Source organism: Bombina bombina, chromosome 4 (assembly GCF_027579735.1).
Source record: "Bombina bombina isolate aBomBom1 chromosome 4, aBomBom1.pri, whole genome shotgun sequence".
Lineage (NCBI taxonomy): Eukaryota > Metazoa > Chordata > Amphibia > Anura > Bombinatoridae > Bombina > Bombina bombina.
Genome location: NC_069502.1, coordinates 645,785,438 through 645,812,079, shown reverse-complemented (window position 1 = coordinate 645,812,079; position 26,642 = coordinate 645,785,438). Strand labels below are relative to the sequence as shown.

General features: G+C 37.2%; 1 protein-coding gene across 6 annotated transcripts in view; it reads left to right on the top strand.

The window, feature by feature from the left end:
• Positions 1-26,642, top strand: part of LAMA2 (laminin subunit alpha 2) — a 1,406,020-nt gene that overhangs the window by 776,838 nt on the left and 602,540 nt on the right. For all 6 annotated transcript variants that reach the window (XM_053710700.1, XM_053710701.1, XM_053710696.1 and 3 more), the window contains one exon: positions 16,206-16,292. In XM_053710700.1, coding sequence (XP_053566675.1) covers positions 16,206-16,292 — 87 coding nt within the window. The remainder of the gene's footprint in view (positions 1-16,205; positions 16,293-26,642) is intronic.

Sequence of the window (26,642 nt, the reverse complement as noted above, 5' to 3'; positions counted from 1 at the left end):
CTTGGATGACGTCCCTTAAAGGAGCCGTCATTCGTCGTAGTCCGTCGGTGAAGAAGGTGGTTCCGCGTCGGCGGAAGGAAGATTCAAGACCCGGCTTGGAAGATGACTTCGCCCGGATAGAAGACCTCTTCAGCGCCTCTTTGAAGATGACATCGGCCGGATCGAAGACTTTTCTTCAGCGCCGCCTGGATGATGACTTCATCGGATGGAAGATTTCTTCAGCGCCGCTTGGAGGATTAACTTCTTCCGCTCCGGATGTCCTCTTCAGTTCCATCGGTGGCTCGGCTGAGTGAAGACGACTCAAGGTAGGATGATCTTCAGGGGATTAGTGTTAGGTTTTTGTAAGGGGGGTTTGGGTTAGATTAGGGGTATGTGGGTGGTGGGTTTTAATGTTGGGGGGGGTTGTATTTTTCTTTTACAGGCAAAAGAGCTGTTTTCTTTGGGGCATGCCCCCACAAATGGCCCTTTTAAGGGCTGGTAAGGTAAAAGAGCTTTGAAATTTATTTAATTTAGAATAGGGTAGGGCATTTTTTTATTTTGGGGGGGTTTGTTATTTTATTAGGGGGCTTAGATTAGGTGTAAGTAGCTTAAAATTGTTGTAATATTTGTAACATGTTTGTAACTTATTTTTTTATTTTTTGTAACTTAGCTTTTTTTATTTTTTGTACTTTAGTTAGTTTATGTAATTGTATTTAATTGTAGTTATTTGTAGTTAATTTATTTAATTAATTTAATGATAGTGTAGTATTAGGTTTAATTGTAACTTAAGTTAGGATTTATTTTACAGGTAATTTTGTATTTCTTTTAGCTATGTAGTTATTAAATAGTTAATAACTATTTAATAACTATTCTAACTAGCTAAAATAAATACAAAGTTACCTGTAAAATAAATATAAATCCTAAGATAGCTATAATATAATTATTAATTATATTGTAGCTATCTTAGGGTTTATTTTACAGGTAAGTATTTATTTTTAAATAGGAATAATTTATTAAAGTATAGTGTAGTGTTAGGTGTAATTGTAACTTAGGTTAGGATTTATTTCACAGGTACATTTCTCTTTATTTTAGCTAGGTAAGCTATTAAATAGTTAATAACTATTTAATAGTTATTGTACATGGTTAAAATAAATTGAAAGGTACCTGTAAAATAAAAATAAATCCTAAGATAGCTAGAATATAATTATTATTTATATTGTAGCTATATTAGGGTTTATTTTAAAGGTAAGTATTTAGTTTTAAATAGGATTCATTTACTTAATAAGAGTTAATTTATTTAGATTTATTTAATTAATATTTAAGTTAGGGGGGCGTTAGGGTTAGGGTTAGACTTAGGTTTAGGGGTTAATAATTTTATGACAGTGGCGGCGGCGTAGTGGGGGGCAGGATAGGGGTTAATAAATTTATTATAGGTGGCGACGGTGTAGGGGGGGCAGATTAGGGGTTAATAAATTTATTATAGGTGGCGACGGTGTAGGGGGGGCAGGATAGGGGTTAATACATTTAATATAGGTTGCGGCGGGTTCAGGGAGCGGCGGTTTAGGGGTTAATACATTTATTATAGTTGCGGTGGGCTCCGGGAGCGGCGGTTTAGGGGTTAATATGTATAGAGTAGCTTGCGGTGGGCTCCAGGAGAGCAGCGGTTTAGGGGGTAATAACTTTATTTAGTTGCGGCGGTGTAGGGGGGGTCAGATTAGTGGTGTTTAGACTCGGGGTACATGTTAGGGTGTTAGGTGTAGACAGCTCCCATAGAAATCAATGGGATGTCTGTCAGCAGCGAACTTGTACTTTCGCTATGGTCAGACTCCCATTGATTCCTATAGGATCCGCCGCCTCCAGGGGTGGCGGATTGAAAACCAGGTACGCTGGGCCGTAAAAGTGCCGAGCGTACCTGCTAGTTTTTTGATAGCTAGCAAAAGTAGTGAGAATGTGCCGCACTTGTGTGCGGAACATCTGGAGTGACGTAAGAATCGATCTGTGTCGGACTGAGTCCGGCGGATCGATGCTTACGTCACAAAATTCTACTTTTGCCGGTCTCGAGCCTTTGATAACTAAGGCGAATCAGCCTCGCCACAAATACGCTGCGGAATTCCAGCGTATTTGAGGTTGACGGCTTGATAACTAGGCCCCTGAATCTGCAATAGGCAAGCAGCTTGGTTTGAAGAAATCAACTGTGGGAGCAATAATTTGAAAATGGAAGACATACAAGACCACTGATAATCTCCCTCGATCCGGGGCTCCACACAAGATCTCACCCGTGGGATCAAAATGATTACAAGAACGGTGAGCAAACATCCCAGAACCACATGGGGGGACCTAGTGAATGACCTACAAAGAGCTGGGACCAACGTAACAAAGGCTACCATCAGTAACACACTACGCTGCCAGGGACTCAGATCCTGCAGTTCCAGACGTGTCCCCCTGCTTAAGCCAGTACATGTCCGGGTCCATCTTAAGTATGCTAGAGAGCATTTGGATGATCCAGAAGCAGATTGGGAGAATGTCATATGGCCCGATGAAACCAAAGTAGAACTGTTTGGTGGAAACACAACTCGTCGTGTTTGGAGGAGAGAAAATGCTGAGTTGCAACCAAAGAACACCATACCTACTGTGAAGCATGGGGGTGGCAACATCATGTTTTGGGGCTGTTTCTCTGCAAAGGAAACAGGACGACTGATCCGTGTACATGAAAGAATGAATGGGGCCATGTATCGTGAGATTTTGAGTACAAACCTCCTTTCATCAGCAAGGGCATTGAAGATGAAACGTGGCTGGGTCTTTCAGCATGACAATGATCCCAAACACACCACCCAGGCAATGAAGGAGTGGCTTCGTAAGAAGCATTTCAAGGTCCTGGAGTGGCCTAGCCAGTCTCCAGATCTCAACCCCATAGAAAACCTTTGGAGGGAGTTGAAAGTCCATGTTGCCCACCGACAGCCCCAAAACATCACTGCTCTAGAGGAGATCTGCATGCAGGAATGGGCCAACATACCAGCAACAGTGTGTAACAACCTTGTAGTATTGAGATGAACTTTTGATATTGATCAAATACTTATTTTCCACCATAATTTGCAAATAAATTCTTTCCAAATCAGACAATGTGATTGTCTGGATTTGTTTCCACATTTTGTCTCTCATAGTTGAGGTATACCTATGATGAAAATTACAGGCCTCTCTCATCTTCTTAAGTGGGAGAACTTGTACAATTGGTGGCTGACTAAATACTTTTTTGCCCCACTGTATCTGTATAGATGTGTGTACATATGTATTAATTATATGTTTTACTGTTTAAGTACTGTACATATTTCACAATCCAATGTTCTTCACTTACAGGATAATGTACTTTTTATTGTAAATACATATTTCCATATATATCCATATATACCTATATCTGTATATCTATTCCTATAGATATATAGGTATAGATTTATATTTTAGATGAACATTATTAGATATATAGAAATTTATATTTAATAATAAAAAGTACATTATTTTATAATTGAAGAACATTGGAATGTGAAATATACATAATTCATGTCGGGTTTAGCGGACTTGAAAAAAAACGTGATCGGGCTGGCGCACGAGTATAAGTTTTAGATTTATATGTTAATGCAGTCATGATATTTGAAGTTCAACTTTGCGAGCAAACTTTTTACTTTAGACTTGTAATTTGAGCACAACCTGACGTACACAAAATGCCTCTGTCTTGTTAACACACAAGCGGGATTGCTAAATATTGCTCCACTCATAATTCAGCCCAATGTAAGATAGTATGCACCAACACAGTATTCTCCACTAAATAATTCAAAACAGACAGCTACTAAAATGTTTTATTTTACTGTAATTACATGTAAGAACAGTAAATAAGATGTTTGGAAACAATGTTATTGGGTCCTTGTAGAATATAGTCAGAGAAATATAAGACAGAACATCTTGGGCATTAAATATTAAAGGGAAAACCTCCTTGTGCAATAAAAGTAAATAATAATAATAATGAGCTGCATAAAATATCTTATAATAAAGAAATAACAAATTTGATAAATGGCCATTGCACTCTGAAACAAAGGAGCAGTTAAGGAATTAAAACAAAAAGAGGGAAATAACCCTGTTACTAACTAACGGCTAGATTTAGAGTTCTTCGGCCAAAGGGGTGCGTTAGCTACGCGTGCTTTTTTTCTCCCGCACCTTTTAAATACCGCTGGTATTTAGAGTTCACAGAATGGCTGCGTTAGGCTCCAAAAAGGGAGCGTAGAGGATATTTACCGCCACTGCAACTCTAGATACCAGCGTTGCTTACGGACGCGGCCAGCTTAAAAAACGTGCTCGTGCACGATTCCCCCATAGAAAACAATGGGGCTGTTTGAGCTGAAAAAAAACCTAACACCTGCAAAAAAGCAACGTTCAGCTCCTAACACAGCCCCATTGTTTTCTATGGGGAAACACTTCCTACGTCTGCACCTAACACTCTAACATGTACCCCGAGTCTAAACACCCCTAACCTTACACTTATTAACCCCTAATCTGCCGCCCCCGCTATCGCTGACCCCTGCATATTATTATTAACCCCTAATCTGCCGCTCCGTACAACACCGCAAGCTACATTATAGCTATGTACCCCTAATCTGCTGTGCCTAACACCGCCAACCCCTATATTATATTTATTAACCCCTAATCTGCCCCCTCAATGTTGCCTCCACCTGCCTACACTTATTAACCCCTAATCTGCCGAGCAGACCGCACCGCTACTATAATAAAGTTATTAACCCCTAATCCGCCTCACTCCCGCCTCAATAACCCTATAATAAATAGTATTAACCCCTAATCTGCCCTCCCTAACATCGCCGACACCTAACTTCAAGTATTAACCCCTAATATGCCGATTTTTTAACCCATAAAGCTAATTCTAACCCTAACCCTAACACCCCCCTAAGTTAAATATAATTTTATTCTAACTAAATAAATTAACTCTTATTAAATAAATTATTCCTATTTAAATCTAAATACTTACCTGTAAAATAAACCCTAATATAGCTACAATATAACTAATAATTATATTGTAGCTATTTTAGGATTAATATTTATTTTACAGGCAACTTTGTATTTATTTTAACCAGGTACAATAGCTATTAAATAGTTAAGAACTATTTAATAGCTAAAATAGTTAAAATAATTACAAAATTACCTGTAAAATAAATCCTAACCTAAGTTACAATTAAACCTAACACTACACTATCAATAAATTAATTAAATACAATACCTACAATGATCTACAATTAAACCTAACACTACACTATCAATAAATTAATTAAATACAATATCTACAAATAAATACAATGAAATAAACTAACTAAAGTACAAAAAATAAAAAAGAACTAAGTTACAAAAAATAAAAAAATATTTATAAACATTAGAAAAATATTACAACAATTTTAAACTAATTACACCTACTCTAAGCCCCCTAATAAAATAACAAAGCCCCCCAAAATAAAAAAATGCCCTACCCTATTCTAAATTAAAAAAGTTCAAAGCTCTTTTACCTTACCAGCCCTGAACAGGGCCCTTTGCGGGGCATGCCCCAAAGAATTCAGCTCTTTTGCCTGTAAAAAAAACACATACAATACCCCCCCCAACATTACAACCCACCACCCACATACCCCTAATCTAACCCAAACCCCCCTTAAATAAACCTAACACTAAGCCCCTGAAGATCTCCCTACCTTGTCTTCACCTCACCGGGTCCCGATCTGTCCAGAAGAGGGTCCGAAGTCTTGATCCAAGCCCAAGCGGGGGGCTGAAGAGTGACGTCCATCCTCGGGCTGAAGTCTGGATCCAAGCGGCGGCTGAAGAAATCCATCATCGTGCTGAAGTCGGAAGTCCATCATCGGGATGAAGTCTTCTATTAAGCAGCATCTTCAATCTTCTTTCTTCCGGAGCGGAGCCATCTTCTTCCCAGCCGACGCGGATCCATCCTCTTCTAACTACACCTACTAGCCGAATGACGGTTCCTTTAAATTACATCATCCAAGATGGCGTCTGTCGAATTCCGATTGGCTAATAGGATTCTATCAGCCAATCGGAATTAAGGTAGGAAAATTCTGATTGGCTGATGGAATCAGCCAATCAGATTGAGCTCGCATTCTATTGGCTGATCGGAACAGCCAATAGAATGCAAGCTCAATCTGATTGGCTTATCGGATCAGCCAATCGGATTGAACTTGAATCTGATTGGCTGATTCCATCAGCCAATCAGAATTTTCCTACCTTAATTCCGATTGGCTGATAGAATCCTATCAGCCAATCGGAATTTGATGGACGCCATCTTGGATGACGTCATTTAAAGGAACCGTCATTCGGCTAGTAGGCGTCGTTAGAAGAGGATGGATCCGCGTCGGCTGGGAAGAAGATGGCTCCGCTCCGCTCCGGAAGAAAGAAGATTGAAGATGCTGCTTGATAGAAGACTTCATCCCGATGATGGACTTCCGACTTCAGCCCGATGATGGATTTCTTCAGCCGCCGCTTGGATCCAGACTTCAGCCCGAGGATGGACGTCACTCTTCAGCCCCCCGCTTGGGCTTGGATCAAGACTTCGGACCCTCTTCTGGACAGATCGGGACCCGGTGAGGTGAAGACAAGGTTGGGAGATCTTCAGGGGCTTAGTGTTAGGTTTATTTAAGGGGGGTTTGGGTTAGATTAGGGGTATGTGGGTGGTGGGTTGTAATGTTGGGGGGGGTATTGTATGTGTTTTTTTACAGGCAAAAGAGCTGAATTCTTTGGGGCATGCCCCGCAAAGGGCCCTGTTCAGGGCTGGTAAGGTAAAAGAGCTTTGAACTTTTTTAATTTAGAATAGGGTAGGGCATTTTTTTATTTTGGGGGGCTTTGTTATTTTATTAGGGGGCTTAGAGTAGGTGTAATTAGTTTAAAATTGTTGTAATATTTTTCTAATGTTTGTAAATATTTTTTTTGTTTTTTGTAACTTAGTTCTTTTTTATTTTTTGTAATTTAGTTAGTTTATTTCATTGTATTTATTTGTAGGTATTTTACTTAATTAATTTATTGATAGTGTAGTGTTAGGTTTAATTGTAGATAATTGTAGGTAGTTTATTTAATTTATTTATTGATAGTGTAGTGTTAGGTTTAATTGTAACTTAGGTTAGGATTTATTTTACAGGTAATTTTGTAATTATTTTAACTAGGTAACTATTAAATAGTTCTTAACTATTTAATAGCTATTGTACCTGGTTAAAATAAATACAAAGTTGCCTGTAAAATAAATATTAATCCTAAAATATCTACAATATAATTATAATTTATATTGTAGCTATATTAGGGTTTATTTTACAGGTAAGTATTTAGATTTAAATAGGAATAATTTTTTTTACAAGAGTTAATTTAGTTTGTTAGATTTAAATTATATTTAACTTAGGGGGGTGTTAGGGTTAGAATTAGCTTAAGGGGTTAAAAAATGTATTAGAGTAGCGGTGAGGTCCGATCGGCAGATTAGGGGTTAATACTTGAAGTTAGGTGTTGGCGATGTTAGGGACGGCAGATTAGGGGTTAATACTATTTATTATAGGGTTATTGAGGCGGGAGTGAGGCGGATTAGGGGTTAATAACTTTATTATAATAGCGGCGTGGTCCGGTCGGCAGATTAGGGGTTAATAATTGTAGGTAGGTAGCGGCGACGTTGGGGGCGGCATATTAGGGGTTAATAAATATAATATAGGGGTCGGCAGTGTTAGGGGCAGCAGATTAGGGGTACATAGGTATAATGTAGCTGGCGGCGGTGTACGGAGCGGAAGATTAGGGGTTAAGAAATTTAATAGAGTGGCGGTGATGTGGGGGGACCTCGGTTTAGGGGTACATAGGTAGTTTATTGGTGTTAGTGTACTTTAGAGCACAGTAGTTAAGAGCTTTATAAACCGGCGTTAGCCCAGAAAGCTTTTAACTACTGACTTTTTTTTGCGGCTGGAGTTTTGTCGTTAGATTTCTAACGCTCACTTCAGCCACGACTCTAAATACTGGCGTTAGAAAGATCCCATTGAAAATATAGGATACGCAATTGACGTAAGGGGATCTGCGGTATGGAAAAGTCGCGGCTGGAAAGTGAGCGTTAGACCCTTTCTTGACTGACTCCAAATACCAGAGGGCGGTAAAAACCAGCCTTAGGAGCCTCTAACGCTGGTTTTGACGGCTACCACCCAACTCTAAATCTAGCCGAAAGTCAGTGCAAAAAAACAAAAAAATACACATAGACCCCCTCAAATTGACAAACAGCTATACCCCTTTTACTGTGGATATAGCAGAGGGTATAAGGTTGCATTGAGATGAATTAGCTGAATAGTAAACAGCAGCTATTACCAATGAATAAAGTTTACATAATTACTAGACTAAGTATGAAAAGTGCAAGTAATAAAGGTGGAATTAGTCTGTTACATATGTATGTCCCCGGCTATGATGTACCACAGAGTGATGTACCTGCTAATAGCCTGCGGGCTATGTGAGTGAATGAAAATATCTTCACTTACTTTAAAATGCGCCCTCTCTACTGTGCTAACCAGCTGCAGAAGTGACTGCTTCCAGTAGAGAGCCTATCCAGTGCTGTAAACATAACAGCAGATGATCTGTGTTTGTTGTATATCAGCTACCCAACAGGAGGAATCTAAGGGATCAGTGCCCGTGACACAGTTGGCAGGCTTGTGGCTAACTCCTCACTGAGAGTTGTTATATCCCACCTTAATACTCCATTCTCCCCTCTGTCCCAAGAAGCTCTCTGAGGGGGAAAAAATGGGCCTCAAATCGGTCTGAGGACCTCTCTCAATTAAGAATCTGGTGCACCTCAATTCTTCACCTTCCTTCCACAGATAAGACTGGGATACCATAGAGGCGGGAGGGATTAAGTGATCTTAGAGCTTTGGGGATCTTTGCCTCCTCGTAGTTGTCAGGAGTTGAATCCCAGGAATAATGGCTCATGGACTCTTACCACCTTATTTCACTTTAATATTTAGTAAAGGTTCCATCCCTCAAATTCCTACAAATAGTTAAAGTAATTGAAATGTTCAATTTTAGTGCAGTTATACTTCATCCTGAATTCATTTATGTATCTTTTATAGCTACAGAGATAATGTTCTCTTCTTTACTGACTTTCTGATTTCCATTCAGAAATATGTTTACTTGCTGTAATATTTTAAAATGTTTCCTTTTTTGTATTTTATTTTTCTTCTCGCCTTGAGAGATAAACAGCACTCTATTCTCCAGAGTTCTCAATTAACAAAGCTTTTAAGCTTATGACCATAAAAGAAACTTTACTTTCAAATGAAGGAAGCACTTTAAAGCTTTCTATTAAAACGTCAGCATTGGTAAGTTTTCTTTGATATACCCATACAAATAATCTGTTTATTAAAGTAAATACTGTACTTACAGAAATATATTTTGTTATAAAAATGGCAAAAAGCTCTAGAAATAAAAAAAAACCCTGTTCTTTAGCATACCTAGTCAATAATTGTATGAGTCACAATATTCTAAATTCTGCAATCAAACATATGTTTCTGTACATAGCATAATTACCCATTCTTAAACATCTGCATGTAAGTTTCTATTATCCAACAAAAATAGTAATTGAAAATTAGAATATATCTTTCCTTGTTTGTATAATTTTGCACTGTAGCTGAGTACTCAACTCAATATAAAAAAAATTGCAAAATAAATAGCGGCGGATAACAGATTGATTAAATTGTGCAAACAAGGGTGTAATTTCTCCTACAGGAGAAGCAACACACTAGTTAATATTTTGTCTCCATCTCAACTTAAAAGTGCCACCCTCTCATGGCTAACATGCAATGGGCATTTTCACTGCGGGACCAGAGATTGTACGGCATGTTAATACGCTGCATTGAGATCCAGCTTTCATTCCACAGTTACAGATGAACCCTTCCAGATTAGAACCTGTTTAGATTGTAGGTCATCCTATGTGCGTTACCTGATCACCTGTATTTCATGTAACCTCGATTATGTAGGCTTCACGACATGCGAAGTAAGGTCTCATATCAGAGAAGCATTGTCCACAATTCATTTGGGACAAGCTACTATGCCATTAGTGCAACGTTTGTCTTTAACACATAAAAACAGTCAAAATTCATTTCGGTGGACTGTTATAGAGAAAGTCTCTCACTCCAAAAGAGGTGGAGACAGAGACCTTTTTTTAGCTAGACAGGAAATGTATTGGATATTTAGATTGCATTCTAAAGCTCCATTAAGTATGAACTCCAAATAAGATTTAATTATCCATTGGCAATAATATAATTTATTCCCAAGGTTCTATTATATTGTAATATACTATGTGGTGCTCGATTCATCTCCTACATCGCATATATACATTAGACCCTTTGCATACGCAATATCCTTACCGAGAGCGACCAAGCTCTCAGTATTTCTCTTCACCACTGTGGAGGTGCCAAAGAGTGTAAGAAGAGTGCTTCTTACGTTGCGGGAAGCAGGCTTGCATGTGTAACCTGCCCCGCAACGGCTCAGGAGAAGCTTACGCTGCTTCGTACATTGAGCCCAGAGCATGCAGTGTTTAACAACTTTCCAATTTACTTCTATTATCAAACTTTCTTTATTCATATCTGTTTGTTGAAAAGCAGAGAGGTTGGCTCAGGAGTGTGCACATGTCTGCAGTACTATATGGCAGCAATATTGCAAGAATGTTATACATTTACAAAAGCACTAGATGGCAGCACTTTTTCCATTCATATAGTGCTTTAGCTGCCTACCTAGGCATCTCTTCAACAAAGAATACAATGAGAACAAAGCAGATTTGATAACAGAAGTAAATTGGAAAAATAAAATAAAGTGTGTGCTCTGTTTCAATTATGAATTGTGGATTTCTCCTTGTAAGTTTTCTCAAATTAGGAGTACTATAAAAATTGTACTACAAAAACACTTGGGGGTAGATTTATCAAGCAGCGGATGCTGCAATCTAGCCCCGTAGTTTCAGGTTCCTCTGAAACATAAGTTAAGAAGTAACAGTCTTAAGACTGCTGCTTCTTGACTTGTCTGCCACCTCTGAGGTACGATCTGGATGATTGACACCCCCTGCTTGCGGCTGCGAATGTGCAGCCGCGGCATTGCACAAGCATTTCACAAGAAATGCGTGTGCAATGATAAATGCCGACAACGTACGATCATGTCCGCCCGCACAATGATAAATCGGCCCCTTGATCTTCAATAGTTTATTTAGAACAAATCAGAATATACTGATGCAATTACTCTGCTAGGCATGCAACTAATTATAAAGCAACTGAGTACATAAAAACAATAAAAATAAATACATTGTTATATGTTTACTAATTGTTTTCTTCAATCTTTTTATATTATCAGCCATCATCTTTTACATGAGAATTTTTCTTTCAAAATATAATTTACTAACTAGTTTTCTTGAATATGATTATATACTAATTTTCTTTTTAATATTCTGTCCATTTAATAAAGCTAAAGCAGAAATAGATGACTGTAAATTCGTGATTGGACTGATTTCTCAGCCAGTTTTTAAGCATGGCTATTAAACCCTATCTGGATACTGAAAACATGAATATGCTATAAAGATTCTCATATGGAATACTTAAACCTTATATAGATAATATTACTGACAACTGCTGAAAACTGCATCCATAGCTACAGTTATAGAAAAACTATAGAAACATAAAATTATTTATTAATATTGTCTAACATTCTGCTTTTTAGCTGATTACTCTTCTTGCATACATTTCATCTTTAGATTTAGTTAGGCACTGATTTGCCTGATGTCAGAAAACTGAGATTTTTGGGATAGTTTTTTGCTTTTTTAATTAATGCTGACATTTTATTACCACATTCCATATAATTTATGCACCCATACTTTTACTGCTGAGTAATTTCACACTTCTGAGTTGAAGCCAGTTTTAGGATTTTGCACTCCATTTATCATTGATCATGTGGACAAGGTACAAGCAGCGAACCTGTCTGCTCATGTAACTCTACCCCATGATTTTACACAACCAATATATAAAGAGCAGGGGCAGTTGTATGAGTCTATGTGATTTTAAGCCACCACCTATTGATTAAGGAACAGCAGTTTTAAGAATGTTGCTTCTTATCTATCACATGCAACACTACTACCCAATTTGATAAATTGAGCTTATTGCATTTAACCATCAATTTTGGTGTTTTTTCTGTACAAGTTATTATTATTATTTTCGGTTATTTGTAGAGCGCCAGCAGATTCTTTAGCGCTATAAACATAGGCGATCAGATGGGTAGAGGGCCCTGCCAAGAGTCGCATTGTTGTAGTCAGCTCTTAAGAAGGTGATCTACAAACAGCATGGCTCTTAGGCTTACGTGCTAAGGGGGTTCAAGGGGATAGCAATGGAGGAGAGGAACTGGTAAAAAGAAAGGTTAGTGTAGGTTGTATGCATCCCTGAACAGTAGAGTCTTTAGGGAGCGCTTGAAGCTTTCAAAACCAGGGGAGAGTCTTGTGGAGTGAGGCAGAGAGTTCCACAAGATGGGAGCCAGTCTGGAGAAGTCCTGTTACGAGTTGCAAGATATCTTCCATAGAAAGTAATGGCGCTCGCTGGAATGGGAAACTTTATTACAATTTCTTCTGTACACGTTAAAACATTTACTGTACAATTTCAATACAATTTTAAATTTTTTCATAAAATACGATTTCTGCAAAAGAATGTGTTGCAATTTTTATTGTGAATAAAAAAAATTCACTGCATATTTTTTATTTCAATGTTTAATTTATTTATTTTGTATTGCTTTTAAATTATGATTTTTTTTTTGTGAGCCCTATTGTAATGTTTGCCTTCACATACTTAAAAGCAGGAAACACCTCTTTGAGACAGACACACTGTTCTCAAGGTAAAAACTGCCTTTAGAGAATTAGGACAGGGGCATAGTAAAGGAGAGATTTTTTATAGAATCTCACAAACTCAGAGAGCTTTATAGAATAGGTCCCACATAATCTAAATTAATTAATTCTACTCAAATTCTGAGTCCTATACACATATAAGTGCATCTGTAAAGTCGGGGGGGAGGGGGGTGCACATTTTAGCAGAGTGTGCATTGTAGCATTCACTAGAGCAATATATCCCAAACTAATTTAGTTGTAATTTAAGGGCTTTGGATTCATTACAAGATCTCTAGGGCACAAAATATCTCCCATGGAATTTAAAGCTCCTCTCTTAAACCCACAAATGTGATTTTTTTTTAATAGATAATAGAAGTACACCTCTTCTACAGAACAAACTGGTTCTCCCAAAAGGCCTAAGGGGCCGATTGTAGCTGTTTCCGCTGCTCCATAACTTGTCTGCCACCTCTGAGGCGACGGACAGCAATCAGCCTGATTGGATACAATCAAGTTGATTGACACCCCCTTCTAGTGAACGATTGGCTGCAAATCTGCAGTGCTCGGTATTGCACAAGCATTTCACAAGAAATGCTTGTGCAATGATAAATGCCGGCAGCGTATGCTGTTTGGCATTTAATAAAGTTTGGTGGACATGATCCGCTACAGCAGATCATGTCCGCCCGCACAATGATAATTTGGCCCCAAAAACTGAAACTAAATACTTTTAACCCACAGTTCCTTTGTTTTCTTGCTTCTGGAGTATCAATCTCTACAGAGAAAAACTGAGGCAATTATAGAGACATTCATTTTACAGAATAAAATCACAGTTTGATGTACCAATATTCCAAACATTGTAGTGAAGTATTCTGTAACATTTCACTTAGGGCCTTTTTGCATGTATCTCCAAGTGTATATGCACCATCATAATTTACTGTTTATGCACTTAATTACTGATGTAATATAAAAAATACAGTGTATATAAAATAAGGTAAGGATATGTCAAAAGAGTCCAATGAGGAAGGACTGGAATAATGTCCTAAAATTGTGAAGTTTGTTAGGGAATTTATTGAGGTCACATTCCCTAACAAACATCACTATTTTTATGTTTTCCTTTTTCCTGTGAGGTGTGTAAAGATCATCACATCACTATACTACAATCAAGCAATTTTAGGACACTATTCCAGTCCTTCCTCTTTGGATTCCTTTGACATATCCTTACCTTATTTTATATACACTATTTTTTACATTGTAATTTTATTTTTAGTGTACACATAAGTACCTACCTTTGATTACTTTTAAATTACTTATGTAAATTATACATATAGCCTTAAAAAGAATATATGGAAAGTGGTTTTAAAGACCGTAGCAGCACTTAAAAGTCTGTCTTATTTCAAAGTACTCTAACATTACCTTGAAAATGAAGTTTGATCCATATTAAGTCATATTGTGGGTTGAAGACCTTCCTATCTTGAATATATAGTGGTAATGCTTCCCAATAATAGAGCCTGGAGTCCTACAATCCTGAAGCATTCAACTCATATCTAAGCTTATAATAAAAATGGGCATTTTTTATTACAGCAAACTTCTATATGCTAGATATGTGAGACCCAACAAAAACAACATATTTATGTGTGAATATATTGGTACTAAATATATCACAATCTTATAAAACAACGTAGCCTCTGACTGTGAACTAGATTACAAGTGGAGTGTTATTGTTAGCGCTGACGCGAAATTGCAATATCAAGCCCAAATTAACTTGCACATGTATTACAAGTTGAAAGTAGGCACACACCGCAGAGTGCACCAAACACAGCATAAATATGTTAAAATAAACAGTTCCACTCATATATACAATATCTAATTAAAATTATTCCTATAAATATTATTTAAAAAATAACAAAGGTTTATAGGCATATAGTAAATAACAAGGTATTTGAATGGAAATGGCTATATATATATATATGAGTGTGTGTATGTTTATATACTTTGGAGCCTTTTCCACTTAAATAATTTTAAACATGAAAAATCAATTTTATTCAATTTTAATATTTAAAAACGTGTTTTACTGTGTAGTTACTCTAAATAGTTTACATTTCCAGTTTTGCGTACTTTGTTAAATGCGTTTGGGTTAGTGCTTGAGTGATAAGTGTTTATTTTTTTAAAATGTGCTCCATTATAGTCTATGAGAAGAAGTTAATGAGGTTTCAGTATCCAAAGTCCTGAAGTTAGTATGCATCAGGTTCCGCTCGCACAATAACTTTTTACTTTTAACTTGTACTATACCTGCTCACCCTCTCACGTTACAAATTTACTGTTAGTGATATTAGCACTGAATCTGTAAAGCTAAATACTGCTCCACGTGTAATCTGGCCCTGGGGCATTAGTGCAGCCTCTGTTTATAATTTCAGGAATTGTATAATCCAGGTGAATTTTTAGCAAAACTTTGCAGGATAATTCTCTGTCTTTTACTGATCTCAACCTCAGGAACATTTGTCGTGAGAAAAGGAAGCTTGTTTGTTGATATTTACTACTGACAGTCGCTGACAGCTGAAACACAGGAGCAGGGACTATTTCATGACTCTGAGAAAGATACTAACATTTTTAATTATTTTTTAAAAAAAATTCAATATAATATTTAAAAAAAAAAAAATAACATTTTAGGACTTTTCCATTATTTCAACAAAACCTAAAAAATAAAATTTTAACACATCTCTAGTAATTGTAATAGGACATATTTACAGTAATCATTATTAGATCCATACAGGTCACACTGTTACATAAGGTGGCATTTAAATATGTTAAACATGCTTCTTTTAATTAACAATATAGATGCAATCTACAGGTATATATTGTTAGTACATCTACGTGCAACATTTTTAACACCCAACACTACTTGAAAGTGTTGGATACTGTTGTATAGAGCTATCCCTTTTCAGTGAAGCCTAGCCACAGAATGCATTTAAATAGAGTGCATATTTTGCTAATGTCTTCTAGGGCACAGACAAGCAGCTGTACATTCTTGCTTATTCGTTGGAGAACAGGATCTGGAATAGTCTAAAGTAAGAGGCATCACAACATGCCATTGGGATACTGCCATACACTGTACCATATCCAGTGTCAGCAGAAATAGTATAGTCATTCCTGTAACTATTGGCTGGAGCCAATGCTAAAGTGCGTGTGTTCAAGGCAGAGAGGATATTCCTGGTGTCTCTTGTTTTTAAAGTAATGCTCAGAAACAGGAACAAGTCGCTATGTCTCTAATTTGTTTTCTTTTGTTCTCTCTTCTTCCTTACCATATTTACTGTCAACAACAAAGCTTCAGTCCAACATGCCACTTGGATAGAAATCGTGGATTAGTCTGTGACGCTTGCCCTCCTGGGTACTCAGGACTGCGCTGTGAGAGGTAAGACACGGTCCTGCAATGGAAATGTAATAATGTTATTGAGAAGTGTATTAGGCAGAAAATGCTTTAGTGGGATTCAGTCAACTAAAATGTTTTAATACAATTATATAACAGTATAAAAAGTGCTGAAATGAAATCTGAGAAGATGCAAGAAAATGTCAGGTTGTCAGAGCTAAAATAAATTACATTTTTGGTGCCATCAACCAGCAGCCTTTTTTTTAGCAAATGCATAATTATTTCTAGGCTCACATTTACAAACAAAATTATTTTATGTGTAGTTACATTATATGATAAAACAATATATGTGATATAAATAAATATGCTATTCAGCAAGGAACTAGCTAGGTGGATATCTATCTATCTTTAACATTATCACTCTTTTTGTCTTTCTGTCTGTCTGCCTATCATCTATCAGTCTATACGTATATATATATATATATATATATAGAGAGAGAGAGAGAGAGAGAGAGGGCAGAAGAGAGAGAGGTATCCTTGAAATGTCACTGTGCAGCTAATACAGTGGGCACTAAATTTAAAATCCAGATAGCGCTATCCTTCTTGTCAAATATATAAATATATATATACTGTATATATATATATATATATATATATATATATATATATATATATATATATATATATATATATGTATATATATATATATATATGTATATATATATTATATATATATATATATATATATGTGTGTGTGTGTGTGTATGTGTATATATATATAATCCTGCATTTTTTAGCAAATAATTTTCCTTCCCCTTAGTTATAAGCAACCGATACTTCCAAAGAAATATATGAATAAAAAGAAAACACGTTTTGATATTTAAATATTTATTTAAACATTGCGTTCTACAGGAAGTTTAACATTTATGGTTTATCTTTGTTGAAGCACTCTTTCGTGGCTCTTTTAGTATGCATAATTAGTTTTTAGCTGTTCATAATACAATATACGACTTAAATGTTTCAGAAGTAGTGAATCAAAGATCTCTAGAATACCCAATAGTAAAAAGTCATTTTCCCTCTGCACTGAAGCCTTGTTTAAAAGGCCAGGATTGCTGTATCTATTACCATGTTAAATTAGAAAGAAGATTGCCACCAAATTCTAACAATTGTCACACACAAATTAATATTTTTGCTGGTGCTGCTCTACCATTAATATATTCTTTTCTACTTTCTATCAAAATTGAACAGTTAAAGTGCTGTTAAATCCTTGACATTGTTAAATTAAATGTGCTCTTATGCTGTTTAAAGCCATATAGTTTAAAGGGATATTCTAAAGCAAAAGTGACAGGCATCTTATTTTTGTATTACTGATTGTAAATGTTGGGGCGATATAAAAGTAAATAATAATAATAATAAATAAATATATGTTTAACCCTTAGGTTTTTTTAGTTAGGGTTTTATTTGGGGGGTTGGTTGTGTGGGTTGTGGGTTTTACTGTTGGGGGGTTGTTTGTATTTTTTATTTACAAGTAAAAGAGCTGATTTCTTTGGGGCAATGCCCTGCAAAAGGCCCTTTTAAGGGCTATTGGTAGTTTAGTTTAGGCTAGGGTTTTTTTTTTTGGGTGAGCTTTTTTATTTTGATAGGGCTATTAGATTAGGTGTAATTAGTTCAAATATCTTGTAATTTGTTTTTTATTTTCTATAATTTAGTGTTTGTTTTTTTGTAATTTAGCTAATTGTATTTAATTTATGTAAGTTATTTAATTGTAGTGTAGTGTTAGGTGTTAGTGTAACTTAGGTTAGGTTTTATTTTACAGGTAAATTTGTATTTATTTTAGCTAGGTAGTTAGTAAATAGTTAATAACTATTTAGTAACTATTCTACCTAGTTAAAATAAATACAAACTTGCCTGTAAAATAAATATAATCCCTAAGCTAGCTACAATGTAACTATTAGTTATATTGTATCTAGCTTAGGGTTTATTTTACAGGTAAGTATTTAGTTTTAAATAGGAATAATTTAGTTAATGATAGTAATTTTATTTAGATTTATTAAATTATATTTGTTAGGGGGTGTTAGGGTTAGACTTAGGTTTAAATAGTTAATACATTTAGAATAGTGGCGGCAACGTTGGAGGTGGCGATGTTAGGGGCGGCAGATTAGGGGTTAATAATATTTAACTAGTGTTTGCGAGGCGGGAGTGCGGCTGTTTAGGGGTTAATATGCTTATTCTAGTGGTGGCGATGTCCGGAGCGGCAGATTAGGGGTTAATAATTTTATTATAGTGTTTGCGATGCGGGAGGGCCTCGGTTTAGGGGTTAATAGGTAGTTTATGGGTGTTAGTGTACTTTTTAGCACTTTAGTTATGAGTTTTATGCTACAGCTTTATAGCGTAAAACTCATAACTACTGACTTTAAAATGCATTAGGAATCTTGGCGGTAGAGGCTGTACCGCTCACTTTTTGGCCTCCCAGACAGACTCGTAATACCAGCGCTATGGAACTCCGATAGAAAAAAGGCTTTATGAAATTTACTACGTAGGTTTGTGGTAAGGCCAAAAAAGTGTGCGGTACACCTATACCTGCAAGACTCTGTAATAGCAGCGGGCATAAAAAAAGCAGCGTTAGGACCTAACGCTGCTTTTTCACCTTACCGCAAAACTCGAAATCTAGGCGATAGTTAACTATCACCTAGATTAAAAGTTTTGCGCTATAGAGGGTGTGAAACAAATGCAACAAAAGTTGCGTTATTTCACCCTCCGTAGCGCTGCCATTACAAGTGTCTAAAAAGCCTCCTTGTGTGTGCGATATGATGGCGATGAGCTCCATACCCTTTTTCATTAACTACGACACAAATCTGAAAACCTAGAATTTTGTAAACTGTTCTAGCTTTATTCATTGAAACAGAAAACAAATGTTAAACTGTCAAGCTCCGGGAAGACTCATTTAAACCAGTAAACACAGTAGATTTGCATAATCAACAAATGCAAGATAACAAGACAATAAAATAGCATTTACTCTGAATTTCAAATGAGTAGTAGATTTTTTTTCTAACAAATTTCAAAGTTATGAATATTTCCACTCCCCCTGTACCATGTGATAGCAATCAGCCAATCACAAATGCATATACGTATAGTCTGTGAATTCTTGCACATGCTCAGTAGGAGCTGGTGACTCAAAAAGAGTAAATATAAAAGACTGTGCACATTTTTTTAATGGAAGTAAATTGGAAAGTTGTTTAAAATTACATGCTGTATCTGAAGCATGAAAATTTAATTTGACCTGAGTGTCCCTTTAAGACGATCGGCATTGGACAATCAAACTATATCTATATCCCTGCATTTAAAATGTTGGATGTTTCTTCCTAATGTCAATTTGAATTTTATGAATAATAAAGCTTGTTTGAAAAAAGAAAAAAAAAAAGCTGACCGTACAATATCTTGTGCGTGATAACCTATTCCCCCATAGAAGCCAATGGATCGCCCTACGTGCGCGCAAACCAGATCCCATATTCTCAAGTGCGGTAACCCAACATGAAAATATGAATATTTCACATGCCTATGCTCTTCACATAGAATAATATGTTCTATTTATTTATAAACTAGCTGTTGCCTTTGGCTTAGCTCGCGTGGATTTTGTTATTTGTAAAAAATAGCGAAAAACCCAACCACTCGCAATGACATGGGCCCTCACATGTGTACCTTTCGGTTTGCACACTCGCTGACATGAACTTCTTGGGTTTTCGTTAATTCTCTGTGTTTCTCATAATCTAAATACCAATTTTCACATTTGTAACATCGTCGGTTTTTGAGATATAGGTATCCTCATAAATCAACCCCCCTCTTTTGACCCCCCTCAAGTGAATTTGGGGGAATTGGTAAAACATGTTTTTATTTTCTAAGGAGAATCTAAATACCAATTTTCACGTCTGTAACATAGTCGGTTTTTGAGATATAGGTATCCTCATAAATCAGCCCCCCTTTTGACCCCCCTGAAGTGGATTTTGGGGAAATGGTAAAACACGTGTTTCTTTATTTTTAAAGAAGAATCTAAATACCAATTTTCATGTCTGTAACATTGTCGGTTTTTGAGATATAGGTATCCTCATAGATCAGCCCGCCCCCCCCCCCCTTTTCAACCCCCCTTAAGTGAATTTTGTGGAAATGGTAAAACAAGTGTTTCTTTATTTTTCAAGGAGAATCTAAATACCAATTTTCACGTCTGTAATATTGTCGGTTTTTGAGATATAGGTATCCTCATAAATTGCCCCCCCCCTCTTTTGACCCCCTTAAGTGGATTTTGGGGAAATGGTAAAACACATGTTTCTTTATTTTTCAAGGAGAATTTAAATACCAATTTTCACGTCTGTAACATTGTCGGTTTTTGAGATATAGGTATCCTTATAAATTGCCCCCCCCCCCCCCCTCTTTTGACCCCTGAAGTGGATTTTGGGGAAATGGTAAAACACGTTTGTTTATTTTTCAAGGAGAATCTAAATACTAATTTTCATGTCTGTAACATCGTCGGTTTTTGAGATATAGGTATCCTCATAAATCAGCTCGCCCCCCTTTTCAACCCCCCCTTAAGTGAATTTTGTGGAAATGGTAAAACACCTGTTTCTTTATTTTTCAATGATAATCTAAATACCAATTTTCATGTCTGTAACATCGTCGGTTTTTGAGATATAGGTACCCTCATAAATCAGCCCCCCTCTTTTGATCCCCCTTAAGTGGATTTTGGGAAAATGGTAAAACACCTGTTTCTTTATTTTTCAATGATAATCTAAATACCAATTTTCATGTCTGTAACATCGTCGGTTTTTGATATATAGGTACCCTCATAAAACAGCCCCCCCCTTTTTGACCCCCCCTTAAGTGAATTTTGGGGAAATGGTAAAACAAGTTTATTTTTCAAGAAGAATCTAAATACCAATTTTCATGTCTGTAACATAGTCGGTTTTTGAGATATAGGTATCCTCATAAATTGCCCGCCCCCTCTTTTGACCCCCCTTAAGTGGATTTTGGAGAAATGGTAAAACACATGTTTCTTTATTTTTCAAGGAGAATTTAAATACCAATTTTCACGTCTGTAACATAGTCGGTTTTTGAGATATAGGTATCCTCATAAATTAGCCCCCCCCTTTTGACCCCCCTGAAGTGGATTTGGGGGAAATGGTAAAACACGTGTTTCTTTATTTTTAAAGAAGAATCTAAACACCAATTTTCATGTCTGTAACATCGTCGGTTTTTGAGATATAGGTATCCTCATAAATCAGCCCGCCCCCCTTTTCAACCCCCCCTTAAGTGAATTTTGTGGAAATGGTAAAACATGTGTTTCTTTATTTTTCAAGGAGAATTTAAATACCAATTTTCACATCTGTAACATTGTCGGTTTTTAAAATATAGGTATCCTCATAAATTGTCCCCCCCCCCCCCCTCTTTTGACCCCTGAAGTGGATTTTGGGGAAATGGTAAAACGCATTTGTTTATTTTTCAAGGAGAATCTAAATACTAATTTTCATGTCTGTAACATCGTCGGTTTTTGAGATATAGGTATTCTCATAAATCAGCCTGCCCCCCTTTTCAACCCCCCCCTTAAGTGAATTTTGTGGAAATGGTAAAACAAGTGTTTCTTTATTTTTCAATGATAATCTAAATACCAATTTTCATGTCTGTAACATCGTCGGTTTTTGAGATATAGGTACCCTCATAAAGCACCCCCCCCTTTTTGACCCCCCCTTAAGTGAATTTTGGGGAAATGGTAAAACGAGTTTATTTTTCAAGAAGAATCTAAATACCAATTTTCATGTCTGTAACATAGTCGGTTTTTGAGATATAGGTATCCTCATAAAAAAGTTCACCCCCTATCTAACCCTCTTAGGGACATCATTTCCAAAAATCTTTCCTTAGTGGGTGCCTACGTCATAAAAACAACGTACCTTCCAAATTTCACGTTCCTAGTTTAAACAGTTTGAGCTGGGCGTTGATGAGTTAGTCAGTCAGTTAGTCACAACTTCTTTTATATATATATATAAATATATATATATATATATATATATATAGATGCATATTTCTACATATATCTGATGGTATTTTGGTACAATATGTATCTATACCAATACAGATATACAGTATCTCACAAAAGTGAGTACATCCCTCACATTTTTGTAAAAATGTTATTATATCTTTTCATGTGACAACACTGAAGAAATGACACTTTGCTGCAATGTAAGATAATGAGTGTACAGCCTGTATAACCGTGTAAATTTGCTGTCCCCTCAAAATAACTCCACACAGCCATTAATGTCTAAACCGTTGGCAACAAAAGTGAGTACACCCCTAAGTGGAAATGTCTAAATTGGGCCCAATTAGCCATTGTCCCTTCCCGGTGTCATGTGACTCGTTAGTGTCACAAGGTCTCAGGTGTGAATAGGGAGCAGGTGTGTTAAATTTGGTGTTATTGCTCTCACACTCTCTCGTACTGGTCACTGGAAGTTCAACATGGCACCTCATGGCAAAGAACTTGTTGCTCTACAGAAAGATGGCCAATGTAAAGTAGTGAGTGTACAGTCTGTATAACAGTGTAAATTTGCTGTCACTGCCTTAACCCTCTTGGGTATCTTTATGTAGAGCAACAAGTTCTTTGCCATGAGGTGCCATGCTGAACTTCCAGTGACCAGTACAAGAGAGTGTGAGAGCGATAACACCAAATGTGGGGCAGGTTCTCTAACATCCACCAGCTCCGTGATGTCGTCATGGAGGAGTGGAAGAGGACTCCAGTGGCAACCAGTGAAGCTCTGGTGAACTCCATGCCCAAGAGAGTTAAAGCAGTGCTGGAAAATAATGGTGGCCACTCAAAATATTTACACTTTGGGCCCAAATTGGACATTTCCACTTAGGGGTGTACTCACTTTTGTTGCCAACGGTTTAGACATTAATGGCTGTATTTGAGTTATTTTGAGGGGACAGCATATTTACACTGTTATACAGGCTGTACACTCACTACTTTACATTGGCCATCTTTATGTAGAGCAACAAGTTCTTTTCCATGAGGTGCCATGTTGAACTTCCAGTGACCAGTACGAGAGAGTGTGAGAGCGATAACACCAAATTTAACACACTTGCTCCCCATTCACACCTGAGACCTTGTGACATTAACGAGTCACATGACACCGGGGAGGGACAATGGTTAATTTGGCCCAATTTAGACATTTCTACTTGTGTACTCACTTTTGTTGCCAACGGTTTAGACATCAATGGCTGTGTTTGAGTTATTTTGAGGGGACAGCAAATTTACCCTGTTATACAGGCTGTACACTCACTACTTTACATTGTAGCAAAGTGTCATTTCTTCAGTGTTGTCACATAAAAAGATATAAAATATTTACAAAAATGTGACAGGTGTACTCACTTTTGTGAGATACTGTATATTTAGGAATAACTTTTTTAAATACTTAGAACATATTACCTATTTAAAATGTAGCTATTTAATTATTTATCTAAAACAATATGTGATATTTATTGTGTTCTATTCTCTCAATAGCATCAGCATGTGCAAGTATAGAAAATAAACATATTAAGGGAATATTAAAGTCATCTTTGTATATATGCAGCATGGTATAACAATAGATCTGTAAGAGATAATGTAATAGAAAAAATAGAATATAAAATGATTGCATTATTTAGTATTACTATTGTTGTTATATATTGTTAAACCAAAGTACAGGGAGTGCAGAATTATTAGGCAAATTAGTATTTTGACCACATCATCCTCTTTATGCATGTTGTCTTACTCCAAGCTGTATAGGCTCGAAATCCTACTACCAATTAAGCATATTAGGTGATGTGCATCTCTGTAATGAGAAGGGGTGTGGTCTAATGACATCAACACCCTATATCAGGTGTGCATAATTATTAGGCAACTTCCTTTCCTTTGGCAAAATGGGTCAAAAGAAGGACTTGACAGGCTCAGAAAAGTCAAAAATAGTGAGATATCTTGCAGAGGGATGCAGCACTCTTAAAATTGCAAAGCTTCTGAAGCGTGATCATCGAACAATCAAGCGTTTCATTCAAAATAGTCAACAGGGTCGCAAGAAGCGTGTGGAAAAACCAAGGCGCAAAATAACTGCCCATGAACTGAGAAAAGTCAAGCGTGCAGCTGCCAAGATGCCACTTGCCACCAGTTTGGCCATATTTCAGAGCTGCAACATCACTGGAGTGCCCAAAAGCACAAGGTGTGCAATACTCAGAGACATGGCCAAGGTAAGAAAGGCTGAAAGACGACCACCACTGAACAAGACACACAAGCTGAAACGTCAAGACTGGGCCAAGAAATATCTCAAGACTGATTTTTCTAAGGTTTTATGGACTGATGAAATGAGAGTGAGTCTTGATGGGCCAGATGGATGGGCCCGTGGTGGGATTGGTAAAGGGCAGAGAGCTCCAGTCCGACTCAGACGCCAGCAAGGTGGAGGTGGAGTACTGGTTTGGGCTGGTATCATCAAAGATGAGCTTGTGGGGCCTTTTCGGGTTGAGGATGGAGTCAAGCTCAACTCCCAGTCCTACTGCCAGTTTCTGGAAGACACCTTCTTCAAGCAGTGGTACAGGAAGAAGTCTGCATCCTTCAAGAAAAACATGATTTTCATGCAGGACAATGCTCCATCACACGCGTCCAAGTACTCCACAGCGTGGCTGGCAAGAAAGGGTATAAAAGAAGAAAATCTAATGACATGGCCTCCTTGTTCACCTGATCTGAACCCCATTGAGAACCTGTGGTCCATCATCAAATGTGAGATTTACAATGAGGGAAAACAGTACACCTCTCTGAACAGTGTCTGGGAGGCTGTGGTTGCTGCTGCACGCAATGTTGATGGTGAACAGATCAAAACACTGACAGAATCCATGGATGGCAGGCTTTTGAGTGTCCTTGCAAAGAAAGGTGGCTATATTGGTCACTGATTTGTTTTTGTTTTGTTTTTGAATGTCAGAAATGTATATTTGTGAATGTTGAGATGTTATATTGGTTTCACTGGTAAAAATAAATAATTGAAATGGGTATATATTTGATTTTTGTTAAGTTGCCTAATAATTATGCACAGTAATAGTCACCTGCACACACAGATATCCCCCTAAAATAGCTATAACTAAAAACAAACTAAAAACTACTTCCAAAACTATTCAGCTTTGATATTAATGAGTTTTTGGGTTCATTGAGAACATGGTTGTTGTTCAATAATAAAATTAATCCTCAAAAATACAACTTGCCTAATAATTCTGCACTCCCTGTATTTTAATGTGCCTAATATATACAGAGTGTCCTATACACTCAATGACAATCACAAAGTGGTAGTAGAGAAATCATTCTACTTGTATTATAAGTTTTACACTGGCCCTCAATGCAAAATATTGCTTTCTCTTTTAATGCTTTTTAAAACATGGTATTAAATATTATTGCCTGATGTTGTGCTTTTAAGTACCTCTTAAAATGCTTTAGACATAAATAGGGGTGAACTGAGACCAACCAGGGCCCCCAGGAATAAATAAGGACAGAGTCACTACTTGCGTGCCCCACTCTGCCCCTATGCTTCTCCCTTACTCTGCTGCCTACCTGCCCTGACCCTAATAGTATCCCCAACCAAGTTGACCAAAACCCCACACTTCAGGGCCTACAGACAACAGGCCAACCTCATTCAGGCACAGGGCCTCCACTCCAGGGCCAGGGCCCTCGCTCCATAAAAAATGTCCCTCACTTGACTGCTTTCTTACTGCTAGCACTGCTGTAAGACCTGCACTTGCTCACCCCAGATCACAACCACTAGCAAATCTGTCAGTGCTGCAGCTGAGCTAACTCATCTTTAAACTTGAGGGGAGGCCTGTAGGAACTCACTGTTTGTTTGGTCTCATTTCCAATATTAACATTTGCCTGCCTGCTGCTGCCTACTCACAGCTCAGCTGACAGTGCTGTGCTAGCTCATTTAACCAGTTGTGATTTTGAGAAAATGGAGTGCACCAGTAGCAGCTTTGTGGGGACTGAGGGAACAGCTAAGAGCACAAGACATTATGCAGGTGGGGCCTTTCCCCCCCCCCCCGCCAGATGACACCACTGGTGGACCCCCCTACGGGCCAGACCTTTGGTCCAGGTCCTATTAACTCAACTGCTCAGTCAACCCCTGGAAATAAATGATTTTAGGTTGAATTAAAGGGACATGAAACCCCAAAAAAATATTTCATTATTCAGATAGAGATTTTTATTTTGAAAAAAAGTTTCCAATTCACTTCTATTATCAAATTTGCTTTGGTCTCTTGTTATTCTGTGTTGAAGAACAATTATTACATAAAATGTCAGGGGTCAGAATCCTGCAGGATCCACCATTACATTTGCAAGAAAAGCTTGCAAAA